Source organism: Salvelinus sp. IW2-2015, linkage group LG5 (assembly GCF_002910315.2).
Source record: "Salvelinus sp. IW2-2015 linkage group LG5, ASM291031v2, whole genome shotgun sequence".
Lineage (NCBI taxonomy): Eukaryota > Metazoa > Chordata > Actinopteri > Salmoniformes > Salmonidae > Salvelinus > Salvelinus sp. IW2-2015.
Genome location: NC_036844.1, coordinates 15,430,577 through 15,445,359, shown reverse-complemented (window position 1 = coordinate 15,445,359; position 14,783 = coordinate 15,430,577). Strand labels below are relative to the sequence as shown.

Here is a 14,783-nt window from a genome sequence, read left to right as displayed (position 1 = left end):
AACGGTCTAGCTACATTATATTCTTTGATATGATAATACAAAAATTGCCCTGGCATCTATTACTCCTCTCAACAACAACAAAAAACGCCACCCACCTCACTATTCAACCCTATCTAGTCCTACTCCAGACCAATGGTCTGAGAGGACATTACACTACCACTCAACACCCCTTGCAGATGTTCTGCAGCAAATCCTCGCAATCCCAAGTACTTCTCTGCTGCTGCCACAACAACCTCTATTTCTGTGACTTTCGCTTAATTTCTACAGTACAATTGACAACCATGGCTATAAATGCTAAAACTTACAGAAGCACATGTTATTCCTATCACTCTCTATTGACTTCGGCCTACTCACAGGGATGCTCTTAGGATCCCTCACCCTGGACCCATCTTCCACTACTTCTCTCTTCCCTGCCTTAGCATATGACACCTTCTGCACTACTCTGATCCTGGCAACCTCAACCTGCCTTTCTCTCACTGGGCATCTCTGATCACCAGCACCATGGGTACCCCTACAGTTTACACTAGGGATCATCAACTAGATTCAGTCGCAGTCWGATTTTTTCTTGAGCGGCTGGTCAGGGGGCTGGAACATAATTACAAATAACTTGTAGAGGGCAAATTGACAGCAAGAAGCCCAAACAGATATAATGTTTGTCTAAAAGAATAATTTCAAACTCTGCTCACATTTGTATATGATCACTTCTTCTCTATTATGTGTGGGAATACTTGGGGACAGATTTCTTAAAATAAATAAATAATTGGAGCCGATTTCCTGCTGTTTTTTGTCTATTGTGCCCCCCCCTCAAAAAAAAATGCTTATATATGTATATGTCGTAACTGGACACACACATATACATATATATATATATATATATATATATATACAGTACCAGTCAAAAGTTTGGACACATCTACTCATTCAAGGGTTTTTCTTTATTTTTACTATTTTCTACATCAGACCAAAGGACAGATTTCCACCGGGCTCATGTTTCTTGGCCCAAGCAAGTCTCTTCTTCTTTTTGGTGTCTTTTAGTGGTGGTTTCTTTGCAGCAATTTGACCATGAAGGCCTGATTCTCCTCTGAACAGTTGATGTTGAGATGTGTCTGAACTCTGTGAAGCATTTATTTGGGCTGCAATTTCTGAGGCTGAACCTATCCTCTGCAGCAGAGGTAACTCTGGGTCTTCCTTTTCTGTGGCYGTCCTGATGAGAGCCAGTTTCATCATTGTGCTTGATGGTTTTTGCGACTGACCTTCATGTRTTAAAGTAATGATGGACTGTCATTTTTCTTGTATTGAATTTGGTGGGGCAGAAGAGGGAGGTACTTTTAAGGGAGGATAAAGTGCAAAAGACCTGGCAAAAAATGCAGTGGTAGACAGCTGTGGAGAAAGCCAGGAGGAAAGAAGAAAAATTATGTAGGAGAAAACAAAATGGCGTCTCACATCTTGGTTCAGGAAATAGAAAATAGATAAAAGAGGAGCTCAATAAGCTGCACTGCTTTTTGAGAGAGGAAGAGGATGCCAGGCAAGCCGCTCTGAGGGAGGAAGAGGGGAAAAAAGAGTACGGAGGGATTCACCTCTGGGACTACCACCGAAGAAGACACCTGTTCCACCGAAGAAGAAGACACCTCTGGGACTCATTGTTGGGACTTGGAGGTGGGGCACAATGTCAACTGGTTGGTAGGAGTGGCTAGTGAATCCATAAGCAGGAAAGGAAAGACAATTCTAAAGAGAACTACAAGGCTAGTCATTAGGTTGTAGGGGAGATTGATGGTGAGCTACAAGAATAAAGCAGAAACCTGGGAGGATCAGGGTTTGTCTGGACTTGGACAAAAGGGAGGTGTCCTTTATGGTCTTCCACACAAAGAGCACCTCCATACTTTAAAACCTAAAATACTGAGCCAATACCTACTTATTGGGAAGATATATCCATAGGCCTAGTTCTATACAAAGCTGAACCAATGAAGATCCTACCATTAAAGGTTTCTGTAAAGGAGGAAAACGTGTTAGTGAACTGTGATGACTTGTGTTATGGTTTGGATTGTTTCGCCAATCTCTGTAGAAGGGATGTAAAATCCCAATGGATTTGTTGTTTTTGTTATTGTTACCTTTGAATCTTTACTACCGGTATGTTCACTTCAATATTTGTTACCAAACAGTTTAAACAAAAGCATCTTAATAAATGTTTATTTGCCAGTACACACTTTTTGGATGCCTATTATTCCCTATTTTCATGCACTATCTATGTCCACTAGAGTGCAGTAGATTAGCACAGATATATGCCCATTGAAGAGTTAGGGTCACAGGGCTCAATTCCATCAAACGTGCATGGCAGCGGTCTATGTACATTTCTTCCCAGAGTCAAATACAATCACAGAAAGGTTTTCGATAATGTTAGAATGCAAAGTAAACTCACCTAACAGATGGCAATTGTTTGTTGAGATAATGGCCATGACATGATATTTTACTGTGATGTGAAATCTACAACAGTCAGCGTGTCTGTGTCTCTCAACACTGATCCTGGGGACTCACTGTTTATGATGAATTTCACTCCATTTGAACATCAATAAGACACCAATAACCTTTAGCTTTTAATTAACCTTTACATTGTATTAGAGTAATGTGCATTAAACATCTACTGCCAATTCAAAAAGGGTCTGGGACAAGTTAATTGGCAGATCGTCATAACAACCCCACATCAGCTGAACCATGTCACAGTATCTATAAATAACCACAATCTCAAGCAGACAATAGCCAGCTGCAAGAGACAGAAACCATCTCTTACTACAGTCCACACCCCTGTATAACTCACAACCAGGGACCAATGTCAATCATCACTGCTCAATTTTTCAAAGGCAATATTCTCACACACAACATTCTGTACAGACTAGACTTCTTGGGGCAGTTTCCTGGACACAAATTATGCCTAATCCTGGTCTAAAAAGCATGTTAAATTGTGTATTGATCTTGCTTTTTATTCCAGGACTAGGCTTAATCTGTGTCCAGGAAACTGCCCCCTCGTGTCAATGAAACAGAATGAAATAGAACTTTACAGGACTCTGCAACATCATTTCAGGTATTATTTTTAGCTGCCTGCTAATAGACACTGATATGGCCATAGATAGCCTATGGGTAATGGGGTGACCTGTGCTGAATCTATGTCCATATCTATCAGGCCGTGGGACTTATCTCTCACAGCCCTAATAATACCAGTATCTGGGGGGAATCTATTGCAGACAGATAGGCTAGTGATGTCATGACGACAGTGAGGCTCCTAGACACCTAAATAACTACATACAAGCACAGACACGTCATATCCTACTCCCTAATGAACATGTACTACCAACCAAAAATACTATCCACTGCTTGCTTTGTGTTGAAAGTGGGTTACTTTSTGCAAGGTAGCTGTTACTGTATCCTTTCCACTCTCTGACTATCATCTTCCTGTAGAGTAGGGGTTTCATCCAAGCCATTTACTATTGGTGGTCTGAACATTACAGTAGGAGCCAGTACATAGTGGCTCACACTGGGGAGGCTGAGGAACTATTTAACATCTGACTGACGTGACCTTGAATGGAGGAGGCAGCCTCTCATGTCCAGAATTGACAGAACGACTATTGTGAGTGAGGGAGAAGTGACAGGTCAATGACTCACATGAGCAGAGTKAACGGTTTACATTTTTGTTAATTTATAGGGAATAGGGGACTCTTTAGAGGGATTCTCAAGAAAGAAAACAAGTAGGRGGCCAGTACGACGCAGAAAACTTTACTGATAATATTGACAAAGAATACATATACTGTAAGTAGGAGCAGATCAGCCCATGGTTTACATAACATCAGTACATACAACTGCAACGCGTTTCAACTACAAGAATCTTCTTCAGGCAGCGTTGAGGGATTCTCACAAATTCTACTAAATAATCTGGACCAAGCTATTATGAAAACACTGAAGATGCCATTGACCTCCAGAAGCCTATCAGTCCCACAATGTCATGCTGGTGTCCACCAATGCAACCARCCTGTACAAACAATAGATAACTGACCTATCTGAATCATAGCTCACAATTCAGGTCTGCTTTCCAACATAACATGGATTTTCAACTGGGCTCTTATCAAATGGGTCGAGCAAATGTGATTTTGATAGTATTATTGATTTGTGTCTTGCTGACCTTAGTACACTTGTGTTTGGATTAATACTAGCTGTCAGCTGTAGTAGGCTATGCTACATCAAGAAAAGAAAGAGCATTCAAGATAAGATGTTCACTTTTCTTAAATCCCTAAATTACATAGACACYTATAAACCTATCTACTTGTGTTTTTTCCCCCTCTGTTGAAGTGATATGCCAAGACTTTACAGATATTCTAGTTTTTACTAGCTCTTTAAAATATTGCTGTTATATTAATGCTATCAATAATACCACATCATTTATTTTAATGGGCTATAATATATATATATATATATTGTACATTGTATATATGTATTCCTTTGAGGAGTCAGCTGATCAGAGACACCGGAGAAAGATCTGGAAGAAAAAGGGATTTCCGGAATCTCTCCAGCCAATAAGCGCATTCCACATGCGGACACCGAGCGCAGTATTCGGAGCATGCGAACTGGTAGCGGACAAATGCGATTGGTGCAGATGGTGATAGTAGTGAATCGGCGGCAGCACACAAGAAGGAACACACTGCGGACATCCACCAAAGCAGCACTTTCAGACCTACCGTCTTGCAATAACTTACTACGCATGTCTTCTTAAGTTATTGCTCCGTTAAAAATGAAATAGTTTTGATGGTGGTAGCTATGAATTATCCGTATTTCATTGTTGTGCCTGGAACGTTGTAACCGGCGAGTTTGAGGGGGTAAGGCATTGCTCTAGTAACAAGTGGCGAGGAGGGCTAACGCAGTCATTACACTTTTTTTTACTACATGTGAGGTTATTAAGCTAGCTAAAGACGTTTTTGGGATAACATACATTTCGAGATTGTTCTGCATTTTCGACAGCGTGAGTTGGGGGAAGACGTAAAAGAAGTGAAGAATCAGTGGGGTTCTTGAGGTTTCTTCAATTAACTATCTAGATAGCTGTCTAGCTAACGTAAGCAGCTAAGTTAGCTAGTGTTTATTCGAGCGGCTACTCACCATGGCGAACGCTCACACAAAGACGGTGGAGGAAGTTTACAGTCATTTCAACGTGAACGAAAGCACAGGTCTAGGTGTAGACCAAGTGAAGAGGCAGCGGGAAAAATGGGGACCTAATGGTGAGTAACATGTTTTTGAAATGTGATATCCCTTTCCTGGCAACACGGTGCACGGCCTGTTAGCTAGCTAGCATTCTTAAGCAACCGGCATGCTTGAAAAAATATTGCTGACGTCACAAACATGTTCAGGCTGACAGACAATGACTGTGTAAAAAAAGGGGGAAAAAGACTGAAATTAATTKAGTAAACTGAAACAAAATGCTGCACATTTTGTAATGATCTGCCGATTCTAAACGATGTTCAGTTCTTATTTCTTAGACGTGGACTGGATGAACAAAACATATCTATATAGGTGCAATTTCCCTTTAGATTTTCCCCCCCGGAAAACGTTCGTTCTGTTGTACATCTTGGAGTTGAGAAACTCGACATCGTATCAATGCCTAAATAAAGTATTCACACCGACTGAGACTTCCCCCCCCCCACATTTTGTTGTTACAGACTGAATTTAAAATMGATTAAATTGAGATTGTCATAACCAATACCCCTTAACGTTAAAGTTAAATTATGTTTAGAGAAATGTACAAATGAAAAGCTGGAATGTATTTAGCCCCTTTTGTTATGGCAATCCTAAATACGTTAAGGAGTAAAAATGTGTAAGTTGCATGGGCTCCCTCTGTGTSCAGTAATGGTGTTTAACATGCTTTTTTGAATGACTACCTCATCGCTGTACCACACACATGTAATTATCTTTAAGGTCCCTCAGTTGAGCAGTGAATTTCAACCCAGATTCAACCAAAGACCAGGAAGGTTTCCAATGCTTCGCAAAGAAGGGCACCTATTGGTAGATGGGTAAAAACAAAAAAAGCAGACATTGAATATCCCATTGAGCATGGTGACATTATTAATTACACTTTGGATGGTGTATCAATGCAGTCACTACAAAGATGCAGGTGTCCTAACTCTGTTGCCAGAGAGAACAGAAACCACTCAGGGATTTCACAATGAGAGGCCACTGGTGACTTTAAAACAGTTTGCGTTTAATGGCTGTGATAGAACTGAGGATGGCTTAACATTGTAGTTACTCCACAATACAAACTTAATTATAGAGTGTAACGGAAGCCTGCACAGAATACCAATATTCAAAAAATGTATCCTGTTTGTAATAAGGCACCAAAGTAAAACTGCAAAACATTTGGCAAAGAAATTGCTTTATGAAGAAAAAGCTTTGTCGTGAATACAAAGCGTTATGTTTGGGGCAAAACCAACACATTACTGAGTAACACTTCATATTTTCAAACATGGCTGCATCATGTTGTGGGTATGCTTGTCAACGGCAAGGACTAGGGAGTTTTTATGATATAAATAAACTGAATAAAGCTAAGCACAGGCAAAATGCTAGAGGGAAACCTGGTTCCGTCTGCTTTCCAACAGACACTGGAAGACAAATTCACCTTTCAGCAGGATAATAACCTAAAACACAAGGCCAAATATATACATACACTGCAGCTGCTTACCAAGATGACATTGAATGTTCCTGAGTGGCCTAGTTGCAGTTGACACTTAAATTGACTTGAAAATCTATGGAAAGACTTAAATGGCTGTCAAGTAATGATCAACAACTAACTTGACAGAGCTTGAAAACAAATAATAATTGTACATTCTAGGTGTGCGAAGCTCTTAGACTGGAATCGCTGCCAAAGGTGACTCTAATGTATTGACTCAGTGTGAATACCTATGTACATTTAGATATTTCTGAATTTAATTTTCAATTCACTTGCAAAATATTTAAAACTAGTTTTTACTTTTATGGTGTATTGTGTGGAGATAGGTGAGAMCGGTTTAATCCATTTTGAATTCAGTTTGTAACAACAAAATGTGAAATATTTAAGGCTGATACTTTCTGAAGGTACTGCACATATGGTTGAGAAACACAGCTAGCTAGTTCTGTCGTAATATTCCGGGACACACTCTTTTCACGCTACTTTGATTCAGTGATTTTCGTAGCAGGTTACCAGAGCATTTTCACTAACCCTTATCCTAAGCTGCTGCGTAAGTTCTAACCTGTTACAAAWAAGTCACTTTGGTATCGAAGTGGCATAAAGAGTGTTTCACGTAACATTTTTCTCACTTCTCTATTTTCGGTGTGGTGTCCCTTGGATGAATCGCAGAATTGCCTGCTGAGGAGGGTAAGCAAATTGTTTCTTTTTTGGGTAGTTATGTCTTCAAAGCCACATTTGAAGGTATCCCATTATTTGGATGCTATCTTTTGTTCTCTTAGGAAAATCTTTATGGGAACTGGTGGTTGAACAGTTTGAAGATCTGCTTGTGAGGATTCTTCTTCTTGCAGCCTGCATATCCTTTGTAAGTATAACATGACTCAATTCAGGCACATGAGGATCCTAGTAAGTTTCATATCTGTCCAGAATAAGTATGAACATAATTGGGGCACGCACAAATCTCCTGTAAGGCAGACCATACTCTAGGGTTTTCTTTAGGGTTCAAACACACCAATGGCGTTTGCCTGCAGAGAGTACGTGTGAACACATTTTACATGTAGAATTTTACAGAAAATGTCAACGGCGCGCTGGGCGATTGGTAGGCAAATGGTAGATCCACATTRAGTGCGACGTGTGCCACCAATCCCCTAGGTTTTCATTAGGCCTGATGCCCACAGCGCCAGSCTCATGATGGATTTATATAGAATCTGACTATTCTGGTGTAAAATATAATGAACTGGCATTTGTCCAGTACTATAGGAATAATTGGTTATTGCTCCTACTTGTATGTCATTACGTCTTAGGTTACAGTATTGGAATGCGGGGTGTGTGTAGTCCTGGTCGGTCCCTGGATGGGAGACCAGATGCTGCTCGGAGTTGTGTTGGGGGGGCTATTAGGAGGCACCCTTTACTATGTTCTAAAAAAAGTACCAATGCCCCAGGGCAGTGTGTAGGATGTCGTCTTTCGGATGAGACATAAAACGGGTGTCCTGACTCTGTGGTCATTAAAGATCCCATGGCACTTATCATAAGAGTAGGGGTGTTTACCCCTTCCTGTAGCTCAGTGGTTCTCAAACCTATCCTCGGGGACCCCCAGACGTTTCACAATTTTGTTTGGCTTTAGCCCTCAACTAGTTAACCTGATTCACAAAGTCACGGGCTTGATGATTAGTTGGCAAGTTGAATCAGGTGTGCTAGCTCTGGAATAGATCAAATGCATGGAATGGCTGGGGGTCTTTGAGGAGAGTTTTGAGAACCWCTGCTGTTGCCTGGTTGGCTGATATTCAATGCCACTGCTGTAAATATCACCAGCAGCAAGGACACATGGTGATGATGGTCAGGAATCTAGCCTGTAAATCACATCCAGTATTAGGCAGATCACATAAACAAGTCCCGGGCGGGCTTGAGCTGTCAAGCTGTTCATGTTTGACAGGCTGTGTTCGGATGAGGATAAACTTGTGACACATTTCTGGTTCTGGCCTAGATTCTGATTGAGCGGACAAGTTACTCCTGTCCCTGTTCTGAAATAGTTTTAGAGACCTCTCCCATTCTCTGGGGAAGATTTGCTGAATTGGGACAAACTCATTACGCTCAATACATTTACTAATGCGCAGTAGTGAAAGGCTTTCAATCCGCTATTCATAGCTCAAATGATTGTCGTTATATTATTGACTGTTATTGCCAGAGCTTGACAAGGCTAATTAGTTGGGCTCTGAGTTAATGATGCCAAGGCCTTTGTAGTGTACTCCGCTGCCCGAGGACCAGAGTAGAACTCTTCCATCTCCTCCCTGTATATTGATTGACTGTCGGGGACATCAAAATAGAATGAGGGTGTGGCTATTTAACCTCCTCATTCAATGAAGTGGTCATTGCATTGTACAGCAATCAAGATCAAGCTTGGCCTTTATGAACACTGTTGTGAGGGAGGCTACCACTCCAGCCCTGAAGTGTAGACTAGTTTGAGATGTGCAGTTGTCAGTATATCTYCAATTATACCCTCCATTTCTCTGAGTCATTTCTGTGAGGTAAAATGTTTGGGCCTCATCAGATTGATTTGATCTCTTATGTAATCTGGGCATTCAAACTGCGCTGGTTAAAATCTATGCATCCGATTTCAGTGGCTGAGAAGGACTTTATGGAAATGAACACCACTTCAAAGAGTAGTCGCTTGCTGTTCAGAGAGGACTGAATGCTTAGCCAGAGACTGGGTGCCTGAACAGGACAGAGTTGTGGGMTGCTTTGAATTTGAACTACTACAGTTATTAGCAGTAGCATGTTCAACTAGGGCTGTGACGGTKATGGAGTTTTGGATGATGGTCATGTCAGCCAAATGACCGCGCTCACCATTTTTATAATCGTTCAATTGGCAACAACTTTTATTTAAGACACATTTACTCCGCTCCTGAATGCCTGAGCTGCTGCAAAATGTGCACGAAAGTTAGATAGCTAGCTAATGTGCTTGCTAAAATAACATTTTATTGGTAACATACACATGGTTATCAGATGTTAATGCGAGTGTAGTGAAATACTTGTGCTTCTAGTTCTTACAGTGCATTAATATCTAATAAGTAATCTAACAATTTCCCAACAACTACCTAATACACATAGATCTGAAGATGAGAATATGTACATAAGTATATGGATGACGATGTCCGAGTGGCATAGGCAAGGTGCAGTTGGTGGCGTAAATGTCATGAGTAATATAAGATATGTAAACATTTTAGTGGCATTGTTTAAAGTGACTAGTGGTACATTTATTAAAGTGGATTGGGTCTCGATGTAGGCAGCAGCCTCCATGAGTTAGTGATTGCTGTTTAGCAGTCTGATGGCCTTGAGATGGAAGCTGTTTTTTCAGTCTCAGTCCCAGCTTTGATGCACCTTTACTGACCTCYCCTTCTGGATGGTAGCGGTGTGGACAGGCAGTGGCTCGGGTGGTTGTTGTCCTTGATGATCTTTTTGGCCTTCCTGTGTCATGGAGGGCAGGTAGTTTGCCCCCGTTGATGCGTTGTGCAGACCGCACCACCCTCTGGAGAGCCTTGCGGTTGAGGGCGGTGCAATTGCCGTACCAGGTGGTGATACAGCTCGACAGGATGCGCTCGATTGTGCATCTGTAAAAGTTTGTCAGGGTTTTGGGTGACAAGCCACATTTCTTCAGCCTCCTGAGGTTTAAGAGGCGCTGTTGCGCCTTCATCACACTGTCTGTGGGTGGAACATTTCAGTTTGTCTGTGACGTGTACGCCGAGGAACTTAAAACTTTCCACGTTCTCCYCTGCTGTCCCTTCGATGTGGATAAGGTTGCGCTCCCTCTGCTGTTTCCTAAAGTCCACGAGCATATCCTTTTGTTGACGTCGAGTGAAGTTTTCTCGACACCACACTCCGAGTGCCATCACCTCCTCCCTGTAGGCTGTCTCGTTGTTGGTAATCAAGCCCACTACTGTTGTCGTCTGCAAACTTGATGATTGCGTTGGAGTGCATGGCCACGCAGTCGTGGGTGATCAGGGAGTACCGGAGGGGGCTGAGCATGCACCCTTGTGGGGCCCCAGTGTTGAGGGTCAGCGAAGTGGATACGTTTCCTACCTTCACCACCTGGAGGTGGCCCGTCAGGAAGTCCAGGACCCAATTGCACAGGGCGGGGTTGAGACCCAGGGCCTCCAGCTTGATGATGAGCTTGGAGGATTCTATGGTGTTGAATGCTGAGCTGTAGTCAATGAACAGCATTCTTACATAAGTATTCCTCTTATCCAGATGGGATAGGGCAGTGTGATGGCGATTGCATCGTCTGTAGACCTAGTGGGGCGGTATGCAAACTGAAGTGGGTCTAGGGTGGCCTGAATGGTGGATGTGATATGGTCCTCGACTAGCCTCTCAAAGCACTTCATGATGACTGAAGTGAGTGCTGCAGGGTGGTAGTCATTTAGTTCAGATATCTTTGCCTTCTTGGGTACAGGAACAATGGTAGCCATTTTGAAGCATGTGGGGACAATGGACTGGCATAGGTAGCGATTGYATATGTCCGTAAACATGCCGGTCTGCACATGCTCTGAGGACGTGGCTAGGGATGCCGTCTGGGCAGGCAGCCTTGCGAGGGTTAACACGTTTAAATGTTTTACTCACGTCAGCCACGTGAGTAGCTTGACCAGTCTCAAATCAATCCATATGAAAKGAAAGATCTGCTAACAACGTCAGTTCACACACTCAATGCTGGATATGCCCTCCTAGCTAGCGTAGTGAAGTTCTTGCTAATGGCACAATGTGTTCATGATAACGCAGTTTTTGTTCTGCTGTGGTTAGTGCACTGCTCTCTTGTTCARTGAGTCGCTATTGGCTGCTTGATAAGTCGCTAGATTCTGTTTTGCCCTGGCCGCGATGARGTCACAGCACAAATTTGCGTTGTTGCCACATAGCTGCAGTTCCCCATGAAAAAAAAAAATATATATATATATATATATAATTTTTTTTAAATGATGTATTCATTATATTTTTGGGGATGAGTGCCACGATTTGTTAAACGGATGGCAACTGTCATGTTAGAGGTAACTTTACAACGTGCATCATCTTCTGACAGATGCCGTTATGTGGGAACAAACGGAACTGCCTGACTGCCCGGCAGTCACATCTTCAGTCAGCTGTTTGTTCCACAATACACTTTCTTATACGTGTACTGCACCAGCAGTGTTGCTGGGTTCACAGCCAGCGTGTGCTTGTCATAACAAGCTCTTATTGCGAGGTTGCCATAGTGTTTCTTTACATGACCTTTGACTTGTAAAGCARTAGTGAATTTACTCAATACAAATGGTGACACTAAATCTAGTGGTTTCATTATGAAGTGCATGTTACTGTATTTCACTGCATAGTTTGTAAACAGTGCAGTTTCAGATGTACTTTGAGACAGTTTAGTGTGCTTGTGATGCTTCAGCATCAACCCTGCTGCATTCTTATCCACTGCCGTAGAAAAAATCTTTAAGTTGTACCTAAGGTAAACTGAACAAGTGTTTTTGTGTTTATAGATGCAGTTGCTTTTTGGTGGTTCATGTAAACTACAAATACAAGATTCTGTTAATTTGTGTTTAGGAATCATTTAGAGTATCTGTTAATCCTTTGGAACACAACTTGTTTTKGTTTTTTTAACAAGTGGAATGAAAAATACCATCTCAACAGATTGGGAATCGGTGACTTTTGCCTCCCTAAAATCGGTATCAGACCCAAAAATCCCATATCATTGGAGCTGTAGTTGTTAGATTGGTGAAAATGAAGTCAAATGAATAGTAGGATTTGTGTAATTGATTCATTTATGCATATGTGGCAGTTATTTATTTTACAAGTATCGTGATACCAAACCTGGTATCGTAGTAAAAATGCTGGTATCGTTACAAGACTAATCTCCTCTACATCCTAAAACTGATATCTGATTGAGATGTTAATATCTGGTAATGCAGGGCACAATATGTCTAAATCTGTTARGCATGTATTGCTGTCTGACTCGTCTGCCTCTTTTTCCTCCTGTTAGGTGCTGGCCTGGTTCGAGGAAGGAGAGGAGACCATCACTGCATTCGTTGAGCCTTTTGTAATTTTGCTGATTCTTATAGCCAATGCCATTGTGGGTGTCTGGCAGGTAAGCAGATCTTTTAAAACATTTTCRTTTTAATATGGTTAGCTTAGTTATTCTTTGGGGTTGGATTTACCGTCCTACCCGAACAGTAATTGTTAATTGATTGTAGTAGACCTAGCTTATGATGTGATCAGGCCACATCTCCAGGCCATATAACATACATAGGTCTGAACCAATTCCAGGTCACATTTTRTGTTGCTCATATTACSTTCTGTTTACCTTARGAAAATACCTCATATTTAGTGACAGATGTCCTCTGTGTCAAACTGCATGTAACTGCCAAAGTTGTGCTTAGGGCTGGGGCGGTTATGAAAATGTGTCAACTGGTTGTCATGCAAWAGACTGCCGGTCTCACGGTAATTTACTGCTAATTAACATAAACACGTTTAGCATCTCCAGGCCTCCACGCATACAAGCCGCTGATGCGCGCCTTTGGAACATCTGCATGTAAAAAAAATAAAATGTGTACATCAATTTAATATACACCATCACAATTAATCAATTTGTTTTAGGCAGGTCTAAAGAAACATGAAGAAACTCATATTCTGTTCTTCTGAAATACATTTTTCTTACTGTATGTTATCTGGCTATGTGCCATGTCTATAGGCTTGTTCATTTAGCAAACAAGATATGCTTAAGTCCCATGCAATTATTTCATATTATGATTTTAATATAATTGAACWTAGCTGAATAAAATAGAAAGGATATTTTTCCCGTTACAGAGCGAGTGGCTATGTTGAGTGTAAACGTGATCATTTGAAACAGGTCCTATATGCTGGATTTAGTTATTTGGGAACTTTAGAGTTGAATGATACAAACCTCAGAATGTCCTAGAAATCAAAACATACAGTATATGGGATGCACAATGTTACTATAGGCTATTGATGATTGTGAGAAAGTAGCAAAAAAAGCTTGCACTCTGTTCCATGACTCAGGCTGCACACGCTGTTAATATTTTCACTTCTACATTTAATCAGGTCTTTACAAAATAAGTACATTTGTTTTGATTTAGAATTGCCCATTTATCAAATGGGCAGGGGAAAAGATATCCATATGACCTTGAATAGTAACTGGAGGCCGCTTTCCAGCTGGTTTGTTTTTCAGACCACTCCGGTTATTTCACTCCATGCATCAACCACTGTTTAAGGAGCCTGCCGCCACTTGCTGCACAACGGGTTATATTCTGCCCAAACTCTCTGTGCCATGGGCTCTCCAACCCTGTTCCTGCATTTACCCCGTGCTTGGGGAAACGTAGTGAAATCTGTTAAGGAACATTGATCATAAAAAAAATTCATTTCATTAAAGCAGTTTTATTTTTCTGCTGTGCGTAAAATGCGGTAGGCTATGTTTTGTATAACAGCACAATCATTATTTTAATTTAGTTTTTTTTTCAGGCTTGGGCAAATAGACCTATGCGTATGCATAAACTCTATGCTTGTTGGATTTTTTGAATGAAACATCACCTTAGAAAGCGCTGTCCATTTCATTCTGTTAGGCTTTGAAACATCCACAGTGACCATGTTTTTCACTGTTTCAACCTGTTCATAAATTTGAAGAAAGACGTTCAATCACAGTGAGGTGAGTTTTCAAAAGACATACTGTTTTGATAAGTGTTTGATGCCATTTTCATTTGCAGAGAGGAGATGCAAAGGGCATCGAACTTTAACGTGCCCACGGAACGCGTGGTGGATGCTGCAAGGAATCGCCCGACACGGGCGCGAACCAGGCCTTCTGCACACATCAACAACGGTCGCCCACGAAGCATCGTTACCCGTCGCTCCACAAAGGCCACGGCCCTTGCAGAAACAAGGGGCAACACTACATTAGGTTTCAGAGCAAGTGACGTACACTGATTGAAACGCTACTAGCCGCGTTACCGCTAACTCAGTAGCATTTCACATCCGTTCACTCCTTCACTGTTGTAGAGAATTGATTGTGTGAATGAAACTGAAATGATAGACACATGGTAGCAAAGATGTTTTT

At 41.5% G+C, this 14,783-nt stretch overlaps 1 protein-coding gene across 1 annotated transcript in view; it reads left to right on the top strand.

Annotated features, from left to right (window-relative positions):
• Positions 1–4,618: 4,618 nt before the first annotated feature.
• Positions 4,619–14,783, top strand: part of LOC111963967 (sarcoplasmic/endoplasmic reticulum calcium ATPase 2) — a 39,893-nt gene continuing 29,728 nt past the window's right edge. The window contains exons 1-4 of the mRNA XM_023987577.2: positions 4,619–5,255; positions 7,364–7,381; positions 7,474–7,556; positions 12,699–12,803. Of these exons, the coding sequence (XP_023843345.1) occupies positions 5,138–5,255; positions 7,364–7,381; positions 7,474–7,556; positions 12,699–12,803 (324 nt within the window). The 5' untranslated portion in view covers positions 4,619–5,137. The remainder of the gene's footprint in view (positions 5,256–7,363; positions 7,382–7,473; positions 7,557–12,698; positions 12,804–14,783) is intronic.